At 37.6% G+C, this 16,492-nt stretch overlaps 1 protein-coding gene across 3 annotated transcripts in view; it reads left to right on the top strand.

Moving 5' to 3' along the window:
• The first annotated feature begins 206 nt into the window (after positions 1 to 206).
• The window catches only part of LOC130906626 (sodium/potassium/calcium exchanger 3), a 67,237-nt gene continuing 50,951 nt past the window's right edge, over positions 207 to 16,492 (top strand). For 2 of the 3 annotated variants that reach the window (XM_057821133.1, XM_057821131.1), the window contains exon 1: positions 207 to 661. In XM_057821133.1, the coding sequence (XP_057677116.1) occupies positions 562 to 661 (100 nt within the window). In that variant the 5' untranslated portion in view covers positions 207 to 561. The remainder of the gene's footprint in view (positions 662 to 16,492) is intronic. The other variant, XM_057821132.1, reaches the window with a different exon arrangement.

A 16,492-nucleotide genomic window follows, 5' to 3' on the forward strand; every position in this document is an offset into this window, starting at 1 on the left:
CAGCTTTTTCAGTCTTGTCTGTCTTTTCCGCCATATGATAATTTTGTAAATTACCCCAGCCGAGGTTAATTATTTATTTATTTTGCAGTTAACCTCTGAGCGTGATTTATTTGGTATCATGCCTCTGCTACTGTATAGCAATGTTGGGTTCTGTCGCCTCCTGGTGGCCGCAGAAGAGAGGTGCGATTTAGCGAGAAAGGGGCGGGAATAAGAAGTGGGTGCTCCCAGCATGTCGCCTCCTGTTGCTGCCCCTCACTGTAGGGGTCTGCTGTCGACCTTTCAGTATACTCACGTGAGCGTTAACAGCCGCGCCACTACGCCGTGACTCGCTTCGCGCTGCCCGGGGCTTTTTGTCACCGTAGCGGCCTGTCCTGTCCTGAAAAGCAAAGTAGGAGGGTTTCCTGATCATTCTTTTTTTCCACGCTCTTTAGCAACTTGCCACCGCAGGAGGTACTTGATAGTGGAGTTTAGTAGTAATAGTGCTTGTTGGTGGTTTGTTCCGGGATAGCAGTTTGAAGACAGGGCGCAACAGATGTTTGTGGACATGCGGCCAGCAGAGGAATGAGAACAGCGAGGCACCGGCGGCCCTTCCAGCGGTTCTGCTGCTGCGGAGTCGGGCTGCTCGCCGTCTTGTGGCTCGCTCAGGTCGTCCGCTCACCAGGTGAGAAGTCTTTGGCACACGCCGTGGAAAGAAATGTTTGCAAACACGTCTATTCATGTTAGTGTGCGCAGCGAAATCACTGTGTTTTGAAATAAATCTTCACAGACAACACCATTTGTTTAATTATTATTTTGAATGACTTAAAGGGTAGGGAACCGTATGGCTTTGGGGCCACATACAGCTGATAGTGTTTAACAACAAGCAACAAACAGTCTTGATATAAATTTGATTTAATCTATGGCTGCAACTAACGGTTTAAATAACAAAAAAAGATACTACTTGATTAATCTGTCCATAATTTTTTGGGTCAAAAAAGGCAAACTTCAACTGATTATGATTAGGGTTGTTCCGATCATGTTTTTTTGCTCCCGATCCGATCGTTTTAGTTTGAGTATCTGCCGATACCGATATTTCCCGATCCGATTGCTTTTTTTTTTTGTTGCTCCCGATTCAATTCCAATCATTCCCGATAATTTTTCATATACATTTTGGCAATGCATTAAGAAAAAAATGAATAAAACTCGGATGAATATATACATTCAACATACAGTACATAAGTACTGTATTTGTTTATTATGACAATAAATCCTCAAGATGGCATTTACATTATTAACATTCTTTCTGTGAGAGGGATCCACGGATAGAAAGACTTGTGACTTTGTATATTGTGACTAAATATTGCCATCGAGTGTATTTGTTGAGCTTTCAGTAAATAATACTGAAGGCCATGCCCAATGCATGATGCGAAGTGGAACCATGACAAGTGAAACCACGACTGTGCGTAGTGCTACCAAATCATATATCTTCTCTGCGATGGGATAAAATTCAAGCTGTTAAGATAAAGATCAATTGCTACCTTGTTTCCCCATATTGCTTCCCATGATATTTCTAATCGTAGGGAGAGGGATTGTAAGGCTTTAGCCTATTAAAATAAGGCTTCAAAGGGTGCCAAAATTCACTCTACTCATTATACGCTGCCTTTCAGCTCTCTATTTTGGCAATACGGCGCCAATCCAGATAGAGCGCGATTAGCGTAAATGGGTTGTGCAGCGCATGCATTAATTGTGTTAAATATTTTAACGTAATACATTTTTTAAAAAATTCATTACCGCCGTTAATGGGATAAATTTGATAACCCTTCCTTAAGCCCAAACTAAAGACTCTGGATAAGTGCAACATATTATGTCTGTAACGTTAAATACAATTAGAAAACGATTTAATAATTTTTTTTTTTTTTTAAATTACAAAAGGCATGGCCGATATTTTTTTGCCGATTCTAATACTTTGAAAATGACGTTATCAGACCCGATCGATCGTTTATTATGACAATAAATCCTCAAGATGGCATTTACATTATTAACATTCTTTCTATGAGAGGGATCCACGGATAGAAAGATTTGTAATTCTTAAAGGATAAATGTGACTTTGTATATTGTGACTAAATATTGCCATCGAGTGTATTTGTTGAGCTTTCAGTAAATGATACTGTAGCCATTTAACTGTTCTGCCCAAATGCATGATGGGAAGTGGAGCCATGACTGTGCGTAGTGGCACCAATTGATATATCTTCTCTGTGTTGGGGAATAACATAGGGTGTTAAGAAAAAAAGATCAACTACTACCTTGCTTCCCCACATTGCTCTCCACGATATTTCTAATTGTTGAGAGAGGGATTGTAAGGCTTTAGCCAATTAAAAACAATGCTCCAAAGACTGCCAAAATTCACTTTACTCATTTTACGCTGCCTATTAGCTCTATATATAGGTAAAACGGCGCCATTATAATTTGAACGCGACAATGCATGAGTACGTCATGCAGCACATGCGTTAATTGCTTTAAATGTATTAGCGTGATTAATAAAAAAATTTTTTTTAATTACCGTCGTTAACGCGATAAATTTGATAGCCCTACTTTAAGCCATAACTAAAGACTGGATGAGTGTAAGGCATTTTGTCTGTAACGTTAAATACAAATAGAAGACGATTTAATTAAAAAAATACATATACTGTATATTAAAAAAAGGCATGTCCGATATTTTTTTGCCGATTTCGATACTTTGAAAATGACGTGATCGGACCTGATCGATCGGGATGATCTTTAATTATAATTCAATAAATCTCTTGTAACATCAGAAAATGGGCAACATTATTGGTGATTAACAGCTTAGTCTATAATGAAGTACTACAGAAATCTGAGAATGATATATTCGAGGATTTGGATAATTTTGCGTCATTTACTATCAAATTGTTTTTTTATTTAATTGAATAATTGTTACATCTCTAATTGAATGTTTTTGTTATTCATGTAGTATTGTTCTTGCAGACCAAATAAGGAATCTTGTCATGCTTTCTAACTTCACATTTTACATACAAAAACATCTTGAGCCAATGTCTCAAAAGATACTGTATACTACATGTAGTTAAGTAATGCCTGCACAATCTAATTTCTTCGATCATAATGTATCATAATAAAAGTTCAGTTTTGAGTGATGAGATATAAGACACATTTTATTAGAGCATAGAACAGTTTAGCAACCTGAGATGTTAAACCAGCACTAGGTAACTTTTCAGTTTTGATCGATTTTAGTACTGGTGCACAGTAATTATTGGTCCGATAATTATCGGTCTGATAATAGCAATTATGACGTCATCCCAATAAATCCAATAACATTATTAATAGGACCGATGATATGTACTGTGCTGGCTTTACGCAGCAGTATGGGAAATCAGTTGACCATTTGCCGGGCATTGCTGCCACCTGCCGGTCAGAGTAATTTGCCACATCTATTTTTTGTTACAGTTTGGCTCACAAGCTCATTCACTTACACAGTGCGGTGTCTAGTGGTAGCATTGACAATCGTGAATGCGTTCTGTTACGTTTCCGCCTTGGAAATGTAGAGTGGGGCAAATAAGTATTTAGTCAACCACTAATTGTGCAAGTTCTCCCACTTGAAAATATTAGATAGTCCTGTAATTGTCAACATGGGTAAACCTCAACCATGAGAGACAGAACGTGGGGGAAAAAACACAGAAAATCACAGTTTGATTTTTAAAGAATTTATTTGCAAATCATGGTGGAAAATAAGTATTTGGTCAACACCAAAAGTTCATCTCAATACTTTGTTATGTACCCTTTGTTGGCAATAACGGAGGCCAAACATTTTCTGTAACTCTTCACAAGCTTTTCACACACTGTTGCTGGTATTTTGGCCCATTCCTCCACGCAGATCTCCTCTAGAGCAATGATATTTTGGGGCTGTCGTTGGGCAACACGGACTTTCAACTCCCTCCACATATTTTCTATGGCGTTGAGATCTGCAGACTGTCTAGGCCACTCCAGGACCTTCTTACGAAGCCACTCCTTTGTTGCCCTGGCTGTGTGTTTGGGATCATTGTCATGCTGAAAGACCCAGCCACGTCTCATCTTCAATGCCCTTGCTGATTGAAGGAGATTTTCACTCAACATTTCTCTTGATACATGGCCCCATTCATTCTTTCCTTTACACAGATCACTCGTCCGGGTCTCTTTGTAGAAAAACAGCCCCAAAGCATGATGTTTCCACCCCCATGCTTCACAGTGGGTATGGTGTTCTTCGGATGCAATTCAGTATTCTTTCTCTTCCAAACACGAGAACCTGTGTTTCTACCAAAAAGTTCTATTTTGGTTTCATCTGACCATAACACATTCTCCCACTCCTCTTCTGGATCATCTAAATGCTCTCTAGCGAACCGCAGACGGGCCTGGACGTGTAATTTCTTCAGCAGGGGGACATGTCTGGCAGTGCAGGATTTTGAGTCCCTGGCGGCGCATTGTGTTACTGATAGTAGCCTTTGTAACTGTGGTCCCAGCTCTCTGTAGGTCATTCACTAGGTCCCCCCGTGTGGTTCTGGGATTTTTGCTCACCGTTCTTGTTGTAATTTTGACGCCACGGGGTGAGCTCTTGCATGGAGCCCCAGATCCAGGGAGATTATCAGTAGTCTTGTATGTCTTCCATTTTCTAATAATTGCTCCCACAGTTGATTTTTTTACACCAAGCGTTTTACCTATTGCAGATTCAGTCCTCCCAGCCTGGTGCAGGTCTACAATTTTGTCTCTGGTGTCCTTCGACAGCTCTTTGGTCTTGGCCATATTGGAGTTTGGAGTGTGACTGACTGAGGTTGTCGACAGGTGTCTTTTATACTGAGGGTTAGGGTTAGGTGCCATTAATACAGGTAACAAGTGGAGCCTCGTTAGACCTCGTTAGAAGAAGTTCGACCTCTTTGACAGCCAGAAATCTTGCTTGTTTGTAGGTGAACAAATACTTATTTTCCACTGCAATTTGGAAATAAATTCTTTAAAAATCAAACAATGTGATTTTCTGTTTTTTTTCCACATTCTGTCTATCATGGTTGAGGTTTACCCATGTTGAAAATTACAGGCCTCTCTAATCTTTTCAAATAGGAGAACTTGCACAATTGGTGGTTGACTAAATACTTATTTGCCCCACTGTATATCTGTAAGTATTTTATGTTTACTTTAACATATGGATGTGCAATATACGTTTACTTCTGTGTTGAAAGGTAATATGTACAGAACTTCATAAGTTGTTGTGTTATAGAAGCCAGCCAATGCTTAAGGCTAGTAGCCCAAGCTAATGTGTTATGCTATACATATAATAGTTGTGTATATAAGTGGGGTATTGAATATGTGTATTTTTCTGTTGTACTTTCACAATATTAAGATGAGTGTCTTCCCATAAAAGCAAGAAAAGGCCAAGGCTTGTGGGTCAGTACATATACTGTAATATTTTTGGCACCGTGTCGGTGGATTGGGATGTGTGTAGGGTTACATCTAGAGATGTCATCCCGATCGGGTCCGATCACGTCATTTTCGAAGTATCGGAATCGGCAAAAAAATATCGGCCATGCCTTTTTTTAATATATATATATATTTTTTAAATTAAATCGTTTTCTAATTGTATTTAACGTTACAGACATAATATGTTACACTTATCCAGAGTCTTTAATTTAGGCTTAAGGTTGGGTTATCAAATTTATCCCAATAACGGCAGTAATTATTTTTTTAAAAAATGCATCACGTTAAAATATTTAACACAAATAATGCATGCGCTGCACGACCCACTCACGCGATGTCGCGCTCAATCTGTAATGGCACCGTTTTACCTATATAGAGAGATAAAAGGCAGCGTAAAATGAGTAGAGTAAATTTTGGCAGCCTTTGAAGCCTTTTTTTAATTGGCTAAAGCCTTACAATCCCTCTCCCTACGATTAGAAATATCATGGGAAGCAATGTGGGGAAGCAAGGTAGCAATTGATCTTTTTCTTAACACCATATGTTATGTCCCAATGCAGAGAAGATATATCAATTGGTAGCACTACGCACAGTCATGGTTCCACTTCCCATCATGCATTTGGGCATGGCCTTCAGTATCATTTACTGAAAGCTCAACAAATACACTAGATGGCAATATTTAGTCACAATATACAAAGTCACAAGTCTTTCTATCCGTGGATCCCTCTCACAGAAAGAATGTTAATAATGTAAATGCCATCTTGAGGATTTATTGTCATAATAAACAAATACAGTACTTATGTACTGTACGTTGAATGTATATATTCGTCCGAGTTTTATTCATTTTTTTTCTTAATGCATTGCCAAAATGTATATGATCGGGAAAATTTTTCGGGAATGATTGGAATTGAATCGGGAGCAAAAAAAAGCAATCGGATCGGGAAATATCAGGATCGGCAGATACTCATACTAAAACGATCGGGATCGGATCGGGAGCAAAAAACATTATCGGAACAACCGTAGTTACAGCTATCGATTATTTTAGTACTCGATTAATCGATGAACTAGTAGGTTCGAATAATCGAGTAATCGGATGCGGAACATGAAAAATTAAAATACCTGAGCTCAGCCTCAAACAGTATACAAAAGTAAATAAATAAGGCTCTATGTACGTACAGCAAAAAACAATTGGCTAACTTACATGGCAAAAGTCCACTAGCTTAAATGCTAACTTTTTTTACAATGCTCTTAACAAATGCTTCAGACCCATATTCCCACGAAAAAACAGCTAAAGATACCTATAAACTCCATTACGAATGCATTAAAAAAACATTAGCTCAAACAAAAACTTATGTTAGTCTTAACAGGGAGCAGCTGGATTCACCCATGTGAAATGAGGCAGGCAAGAGGGCAGTGTATCCACCCAAATCAATAAAACTAAATGCAAACACTTTCAAAATAAACAATTACTAAGCCACTTTAATTAAACGAATACTCAAAGCAGCAAAATTTAATTTGAATCTTTTTTTCTAATCGATTACTCGAGGTAATTGATTAATCGTTGCAGCACTAGATGTGTGCGTTTGTAAATCAAGCGCTCCCTTTCTGTGATGTCACGCTCAAATGTGCCGCACGACAATCGCTTCGATGGTGTTTTAAAAGAGTACAAGGACGGGCGAGCTGCGAATGAAGCTGCCCTGGTTGTTTCATGGACCAAGAACACAACAGTCCCCTCTCCTGTAGCACCAAATATTTTTATGTGATGACAAGCACAATAACTGTTGGGTTTGTTTTAGTTCAATGCTCATTGTTCAGAAAACACATCTTCAATTATGTTGACTAATTGATTGTGATTGACTCAAATAATATTTATTTGAAAAAATATTGGCACTTTATTTGAAGTCAAGACTGTTCTTGTCTTTGTTTTTGTTTATTATGATAATGTTCATGTTATTATGAAAAATCTGGTGAGGTCAAAGGCAAATCTATGTTGAATCCACCACAATTTTTTTGAACCTCCAGATGTTCAAAAACTCAGGTGAATATACATTTAAAAATTATATATTTATTATTATTGTTCCGATTGTGTTTTTTTGCTCCCGATCCGATCCCGATCGTTTTAGTTTGAGTATCTGCCGATCTCGATATTTTCCGATCCGATTGCTTTTTTTTTTTGCTCCCGATTCAATTCCAATCATTCCTGATATTTTTTCCCGATCATATACATTTTGGCAATACATTAAGCAAAAGAATAAAACTCGGACGAATATATACATTCAACATACAGTACATAAGTGCTGTATTTGTTTACCATGACAATAAATCCTTAAGATGGCGTTTACATTATTAACATTCTTTCTGTGAGAGGGATCCATGGATAGAAAGACTTGTAATTCTTAAAGGATAAATGTGACTTTGTATATTGTGACTAAATATTGCCATCTAGTGTATTTGTTGAGCTTTCAGTAAATGATACTGCAGCCATGCCCAAATGCATGATGGGAAGTGCAACCATGACTGTGCGTATTGGCACCAATTGATATATCTTCTCTGTGTTGGGAAATAACATAGGGTGTTAAGAAAAAGTTCAACTACTACCTTTCTTCCCCACATTGCTTTCCCACGATATTTCTAAATGTTGAGAGAGGGATTTTAAGGCTTAAGCCAATTAAAAAAAGGCTCCAAAGATTCCAAAATTCACTCTACTCATTATACGCTGCCTTTTAGCTCTATATATAGGTAACTCAGTGCCATTATAGATTGAGAGCGACACTGCGTGAGTGGGTCGTGCAGCGCATGCGTTGATTGCGTTAAATATATTAACGTGATTATTAAAAAAAAAAAAAAAAATTTAATTACCGCCCTTAACGCGATAAATTTGATAGCCCTACTTTAAGCCAAAACTAAAGACTCTGGATGAGTGTAAGACATTTTGTCTGTAACGTTAAATACAATTAGAAAACGATTTAATTAATTTTTTTTTTTTTTTTTTTAAAAAGGCATGTCCGATATTTTTTTGCCGATTCCGATACTTTGAAAATGACGTGATCGGACCCGATCGATCGGCATCTTTAATATTTATTATCGGTTATTGATATCGGTATCGTCTTTGAGGAACAGGAAGTTATTGATATCGGTTTCAAAAAATGGATATAGTGCACCCCTAGATTTTAGTGACGAAGGTGAACAAAAGCGGTAGTATTTGCCCCACTGTATTTGGGTTACTAGGTAACACTTTATTTGACAGCGATGTCATAAGACTGCCACAAGACCGTTATAATTGTGACATGACACTATCATGGGCGTTAATTAATGCTTATGACAGATGTCATTAAGTATCATCCAGCAAATTATGTCACTAAATAACATTTATGTCTAGTTCGGATCTTTTACAGCTGTACAAAAGTGAGATAATTTGCTGGATGACACAAAATGACATCTGTCATAAGCATTCATTAATGCTCATGGCAGTGTCATGTCATAATTATGATGGTCTTAGGACAGTTTTATGGGGCCACTGTCAAATATAGTGTTACCAAATACCAGAGCTAGCACTTAATAAAAAAACTGGAAGTGTAACAGAAGAAATAATTATCACAGAACATGAATTTTGATTGTTATTTATATCTGTAGCCCTGCAATGCATGCTAGGAGGCATGTTGGATGACAACAGTGTTGGCAGCAGTTGGTAGCAGAGGTTGACTGTCTCCCCCAAGGGAGCAGTGATGGACAAATGAAGCTTCTTGAAGCAATAAAGCTCTGCAGCAAATTGGCTCAAAGCTTCATGGTGGCAGGCCATTTGGGGGCCCTAAGCAAAATAATGCCAAGGGGCCCATATTTTTGGCCCACCATTTCAAATGCATATTATGCCAATATTTCGTTTTACTACAATCAGCGGAAGCCGTACATTTGCCGTTGCCGACAGGTGACAACTTGCTCGGCTTTACTTGATTCGCTCCGGGCCTTCGCCCTGCGGCTAATAGCAATTACCAGTACGACATATTGACAAGCTCAGCGTTCAAGTCTACGTTCAAGTCCGATTTTCTTCTTCTTTCGTTTCTCTGCTCCAGAAGGATGAATTCTATTTGACATATTGGTGCATCTATTTTCCAAGCAAGTTTGAGCACCAGTCATCGCAAAGCAGTTTCAAAGTCACTCCCCAGGTTGCCAGATTGTAATGACAATAGAATGGATATAAAACGTATAAAAGGAGGTTGCCAGATTTGGGGCCCCCTAATGGTCAGGCGCCCTAAGCAGCTGCATAGTCTGCGTATAGGCTGGACCGGCCTTGCATGGTGGTTCATTTGGTCTTATGACAGTCTTATGATGCCGCTATCTCATACAGTATTACCGATTAATATCTTTTGGTGTATATAATCCATACCGTGAGGACAGCTGCGGTTTATCTATAAACAAATGCTGTTTTCGTGTCAGATTTTGTGGGTGGCACCTTAATAGTCTGAAAATTACAGTATTCCATGGTTCAAACTAACTAATTGATAGTTTACTTAAATAAATAATCGCTGCATCCTTACCCTGTTTTGTGTATTTTGACAGAAGTATGCAGCTGCTGCAGAACTATTACACAAGTCAAATTTGGTGTTCCAAAATCCAATCATTCGGGATCATATCCAACAGTTATCCAATCATTTTTTAGGTGACAATTATTCTGTAAGAATTTAATATTTCTGTCTCACTTTTTTAATCTGTACTAGATTCACAGATAATTGAAGGAGTTGGGATGTTGAACTTTTATTTAAAGCCAGAGCACAACCCACTCTAAAAATACACCATCCTCAATCATTATCCTTTCAACACCTTCCACGCACTGCAGCATCAGCACCTGCGTACATGTGTGTGAGTCTTCATCATGTCCTGAACGCAAGTGAACTTTATTTTGTTCAATCTACTGGCATACTAAAAATAACGGTGTCATTAATATTTACACTTCATCTCAGAATTATGAGCGTGTCTGCGACCCGTGGAGAATTTTGGATTGTGGACCAAAGGCTGCTCAGCACTGGACATAACATGTGATCTGTTGTTTGTAAGGGTGACAGCTAAGTTATTTTGTCCATACCTGGACAATGTTACACATGTAGTGTTGCAAGTAGAACTCGTAGCACCATTTATGGATGTGCTCATTCATCTGACATGAGTAACATTATTTACAGAAAAACAAAAAGTCAGTCTGACCTGTCAGCTGAGAGAAAAACTAAAAATGGTAACTCATTGGCTGTCCTTGACGGCAGAAGACATTCAAATCTGTTTCAACGAGGCTAAGGAATGATCATGTTCCGGTGCCATTGAAGGTGATAGATGTTAAATCGGTCAATGGAATGGAATGTGTTAAATGGCTCCACTGATTGAAAGACTTGTAGTTAGGCCTGTCGCGATAACAATTTGTTTTAAAAATTATTGCGATATGCAATGTTATTGCGTGCCCCCTCCAATTTTTTTTAACCAATTTACAATAACACAGTGAGAATACAGTATATATTAATAGATCAAGTACACCCATTTAAACGCGATAAATATTTATTCTTAAATTCAAAAATACTTTTTAAGAAATCACAACTAAAATCAATAGACCATGCCTCTTAAGTAAAAAACAACAATATTGATACCGCACAGAAACACAGAATAAATAAAATGTGTTTAAAAAAAAGAAATGCACTAAATAACTTAAGCATTTAGGCAAATGAAAACTTTTCCCGTCATAGCTTCTGGAATGGTGTTCCATAGGAATGCAATGATACAGTTAAGTCATGGTTCGGTACGATTTTTAATACGGGGGACAAGATTTTCGATCCGATTCAATACATTTAATGCTCTGTAAAAAAAAAAAAATATATATATATATATATATATATATATACACACATATATATATATATATATATATATATTTTTTTTTGCTAACGAGCAAAAATTAAAATGCCATCATATAAACATGCATTTTAGTGCATAATATTTATGTGCTTACTTCTTATTGATCTGAAAAAATTTTGTATAAAAGTGCTGAGAACAATCTTTGCTGTTTGTAAAGTGAGGCAGGGCACACTGTTGATTGCTACAGCTCTCTTAGCAACTAGGTTTACTACATGAGCAAGACATCCTATTTGTGGTCCGAATCCATCTGTGTCACGTACTGAATTAACAATATTTGCAACATTATCTATAGTCAATGGCATGGATTGATTTGGCCTTCTTAACTTCCATTCAGTCATGACAGTTTTGAATTCATCGATGTAGTATATGGACTACGTGTCCCATAATCACTCTGGGCTCACGTAGCCAATGGCATGGGACGTAGCACATCTAGTTTGCCATCTCATGATATCTAGTGTGTGCGCGCCATTGCGCGCATTAAAAAAGTTAGCAAGCGCCGCTGAAGTCACGTCTGCTCATTACTACACAACACCAGCATAAGACAATCGATTTTCATAAACAGGACGAGTTTGAAGCACAGCGCTCTTAATTTCATTCAGCTGTTCGTTGTCAAAGCGAGGTTGTTCGTAGCAGCCAAGTCGGTAAAAATGTTTTGGCGGACTTCGTTGTAAATATCCGGTGTTGTGCCAAAAAATAGCTGCCCCGCGTGAAATGTCACTCCTGACGGGACCGCCCACACGTCAACAACACCAGCGCGCCGTAGATGGTCCACAGTCACTCCGGAGCACTGACGCGGCAGGTATACGTTGAACAATAGGTTATAATGGGAACGATTGGCTCCTGCGCTAGTTTTTGCCGAACCTGGAACGGAGATGCATTTTGCGCAGTTGGTAACGAGGAATCCGAACTTTTAACAGCACGTCTGCCACACGCGCGCACGCAGCGAAAAAATTACCGCCTTCATTTTTATTTATCGCGCGATAAATGGAATTATTGCATATTTTTTGGTAATAACTTTTTTTGGTGATAACTTTGGTTCCAGAGCTTTTAGTCATTCCGCCCCCCAGCCCTGGAACTCCCTACCCCCTGATCTCCGCAACATATCTACTCTATCACTTTTCAAATCTCGACTGAAAACACACCTGTTCACTCTATCTTACCCACCATAACCCCTAGCTGTCATATTTTTTACCTCTTTTTATTGTGCTTTTAAGTTTTTAATCCTTTTAATACCTTTTTATCGTACTGTAATTCCATGCCTCTTGTGAAGCGTCTTTGTGTATCTGAAAAGCGCTCTAGAAATAAAATGTATTATTATTATTATTATTATATTGCAACAGGCTTACTTGTAGTTCTTAAAAGATAAACGTTATTATGAGTTAAAATAATTTGATATTGAAACCCTTCTGGATGTTTTCGTTTTTATACAATTTAGGGCTGTCCCAAATGACAAATTTTCTCCCGATTAGTCAGCCGACTATTTTTACGATTAGTCAACTAATCTAATATATTTTTTTTTACTATTTTAGCAATGAAATTTTTGTTGACGCTTACTAATTCACAAAAACATTTTGGAAATTCTTTATCAAAGTACAAATAAACACGTAATTAACAATAATAAATCACAAATAAACAATGAGGTCAAATGTTGATAGCATTAACTAGTGCAAAAGAATGGAATGTAAACAGATTCAGAACACTGACTTCGCCTTTCCAACATGGTTCAAAACAATTCTTCAAAAAAATATCTTGCATTAATATTATAGTATACTACTATATATAATAATATTATTATAATTATTCATTGCCAATTACATTTTTCGTAAAGGGTGTCATTTTTAAACCTATTCTTAGTTTAGAATCTGAATTCTGAAGTACATTTTTAAACCTATTCTTAGTTTAGAATCTGAATTCTGAAGTACAGAATGTGGGATTAACTCCATAAATCGTTATTTATATGACGAACATGACATGCTTTTATTTTTGAAATATTCACCGGAAGTACGCTTGCTAAACCACTAACCGTAAGCTTTACACTCCGTAAAAAAGTGTCACCTTTTAACCGCAAGTTTGCGTTTTGGAGAAGACTGCTGATATTTTATAGCAAGCTAAAGTAGGTTCCCTTTTTTCCTCCAATAGCCTCAATGTAGCAATGCTAACGTTTACAGTGTTTAATATAGATGTGTTTCCTCATTTTGTATGTCTGAACTTTAATTCTACGGCGTGTTGATGACCAATAAACATCTGTGAAAGGAACTGGAGTCTCATATGCCATCAACACGCATGCACAAATTCATGCACGCACGCACGTGGCGGTAACAAGCAGCCGTGAAAATTACCGCCCTCATTTTTATTTACCGTGCGATAAATAGACTCATTGCATATCGCGAAAGGCTTAGCAACTTCAATAAAACATGTCGTTAGTTAGTTAGATGGACTTACGATCTGCCCGCTTGTTGTCCACTGTCGTCTTCCAAAATTACAACTGGGTGACAGCGCTTTAGGTGTTCATTCACAGCCCACGTGCAGCCTGGTATGCAAGCTTGGCATTAAAGAGACAGAACACAACAGTGTACCCTCCTTTGTTTCGTTGTTTTGGCCACTGTTATGTTCTTTTTTTTGGCTTTGTGCCACTTTCCCCACTTGCATACCGAGCATCAGACCGTCTCAACTTTCCACGCATAATTTTTTTAACCCTTCATTAATCGTCGACGGGATGTTGTGCTGGTAAACACATTTACGTCATTGATGACGTCGGCTAGACGGGACAGCTATACTTTGATCGTAAAGCTACTGAGGCGTCTGTGCCCAGATCAAAACTACTAACCTGTCAATCATCGTTAACTTTAAGTACCAAATGCCTGCTGCACTGGTGACCAAGAAAAACAGTTTGGTCACACTGCTTAGTAGGAGGGAGGGTGAGAGGCTGTACGAACATGAAGCAGAAAAACATGAAACCTGATCCTTTTCACCCGATTCCGATCCTTTGAGAAATGGGGCAATCAAGCCGATTTCCGATCACGTGATCAGATTGGGACATCTGTAATGAATACAATGTGGTATTATTGAGTCAACCAAAGTCTTCCCAAACAGAGCTATTCAAGTCATCTGGTGAAAATCCTTCGAGAGAACCCCCCAAAAAGTCATATTGTCAGTTTTTTTCATCGGATAATATCTAAATTGGGTTTTCATTATTGGTTTTGGGCAAGCATGTTGCCTTTCAAGTGAATGTAGAACCCCTCTGCCTTTGTACAAGCACTGGTCACATCTTAGCACAGCAGTTAGGCTTATTGACCATTCGATGTCTCCAAACTAAGAAGCTTGGGATTTGTTATGTGACCATTCTCATTATTATAGCATTCGGTGGGGTATCACAATACAATCAGCCAGTCCATGACCGCATATATCGGTATCGGTTTGATATCGGTATCAGATTTTTGCAGTTGGACAATATCGGGATATCGGTTGAAAACTCATTGTCGGACAACTAGTGGCTACTTTAGTTTGTGTACATAGAAAAATATGACTCATCTTACTATTCATTATGGGAATACATATTTAGTGATGGCTGAGTCATGAATGATTGACAGTATCAGATGTTGTCTTTATGCAACTGAGACGGGCAGCAGTTGTTTGGAGGAACACAAAGGCTGTGTTGAATTGTCGAGTTTGAAATACTTTACATTGAATTATAGATGTGACATGTACTCTTAATAGTTTTTAAGCTGTAGCAATGCACTTGTCCCAAAAGAAGTCATGTGATCGGCTTTGTTTATTTTGTTCTTATTCTTTATTGTTTACTTCTTAAGACCTCAGTATCCAGTGAAATTGTTTTTGCCCATTATGTAATAAGAATTTCTTGACTGTACTGAAATGTACTCTCACCTCTTATCCCATTAGGTATTGTGCAATATTTTATAGTGTTTTATTGGTGGTAATGCGCTTTTAAAAATATGAGCAACGTTTATCAGTAGAACGCACGATTTGTACAGTATATTAGCATTAGGTGTGACAAAATATCGAAATGGTGATATACCGTGATACTTTTATTCCAAAAGGTTATCGATATGCTTCTACCAGAATCGATATATCATTTTAAAAGTTTTCACTAAGGCTGTCCCAAATGACTATTTTTGTCCCAATTAGTCGACTAATCCAATAATAATTTCTTAAATTTTTTTTTTTTTTTTTTTTTTTTTTTTTTTTTTTTACTAATCTCGCAATTAAGTTTTTGTTGACACTTATTAATTCACCAAAACATTTTGGAACACTTAAATTCTTGGAAGAACGGCAGGGAGCTCATGTGACGTCACCGCTCGGCAACGTCAACAATGGGGAGCTACGAGTTTAGTTTTTGAAAATTTTACAAATTTTATTATAACGAAAACATTAAGGCGGGTTTTAATATAAAATTACTATAACTTGCACTAACATTTATCTTTTAAGAACGACAAGCCTTTATATATATATATATATATATATTTTTTTTTAATAAGATCTAAAGGTTTTTTGAGTGAAAGCAGTGAATTAGTCTTTTTTTTTATTCTAGTTACATCTGAGATGCAATTGTTGGCTGTTTTCAACAATATACATCGAAAATAAAGACATTGATTGACTGAAAATGGTTCAAGATTATATTTGTTTTATCCGATTACTTGATTAATCGATAGAATTTTCAGTCGATTACTCGATTACTAAAATATTCGATAGCTGCAGCCCTAATAGCACTATTAATTAAACCAAATAACCCTCTCTAAGTTCTTCACAGAAAAAGGCCAGGAAATAAATAACACTCTTGAGAGAGAAAAAAAAAAATTCAAAATGCTTTCTGGTATTGTTCAGGGGGCCGGACCAAATGTGGAGGTGGGCCGTATCTGGCCCATGGGCCGTAGTTTGGGGACCCCTGTTTTGGAGCATTTACAGGTCACTTTCTGTTGCTTTTGAGTCACCGCCTATTCATTTGGTGAGATTCCCATGTCACTTGCTCTGTAACTAACATGAAATGACCCAAAATGAACTCACTGGTTGCTATTGACCGCCATAGACGTCCAATCCGTTTGAAGTGGGAGAGATGGCAGCGATTTGTTCTTTCTAGTACTGCAACGATTAATCGATTAACTCGAGTATTCGATTAGAAAAAAAATATTCG

The sequence above is a fragment of the Corythoichthys intestinalis genome, chromosome 18 (genome assembly GCF_030265065.1).
Source record: "Corythoichthys intestinalis isolate RoL2023-P3 chromosome 18, ASM3026506v1, whole genome shotgun sequence".
NCBI lineage: Eukaryota > Metazoa > Chordata > Actinopteri > Syngnathiformes > Syngnathidae > Corythoichthys > Corythoichthys intestinalis.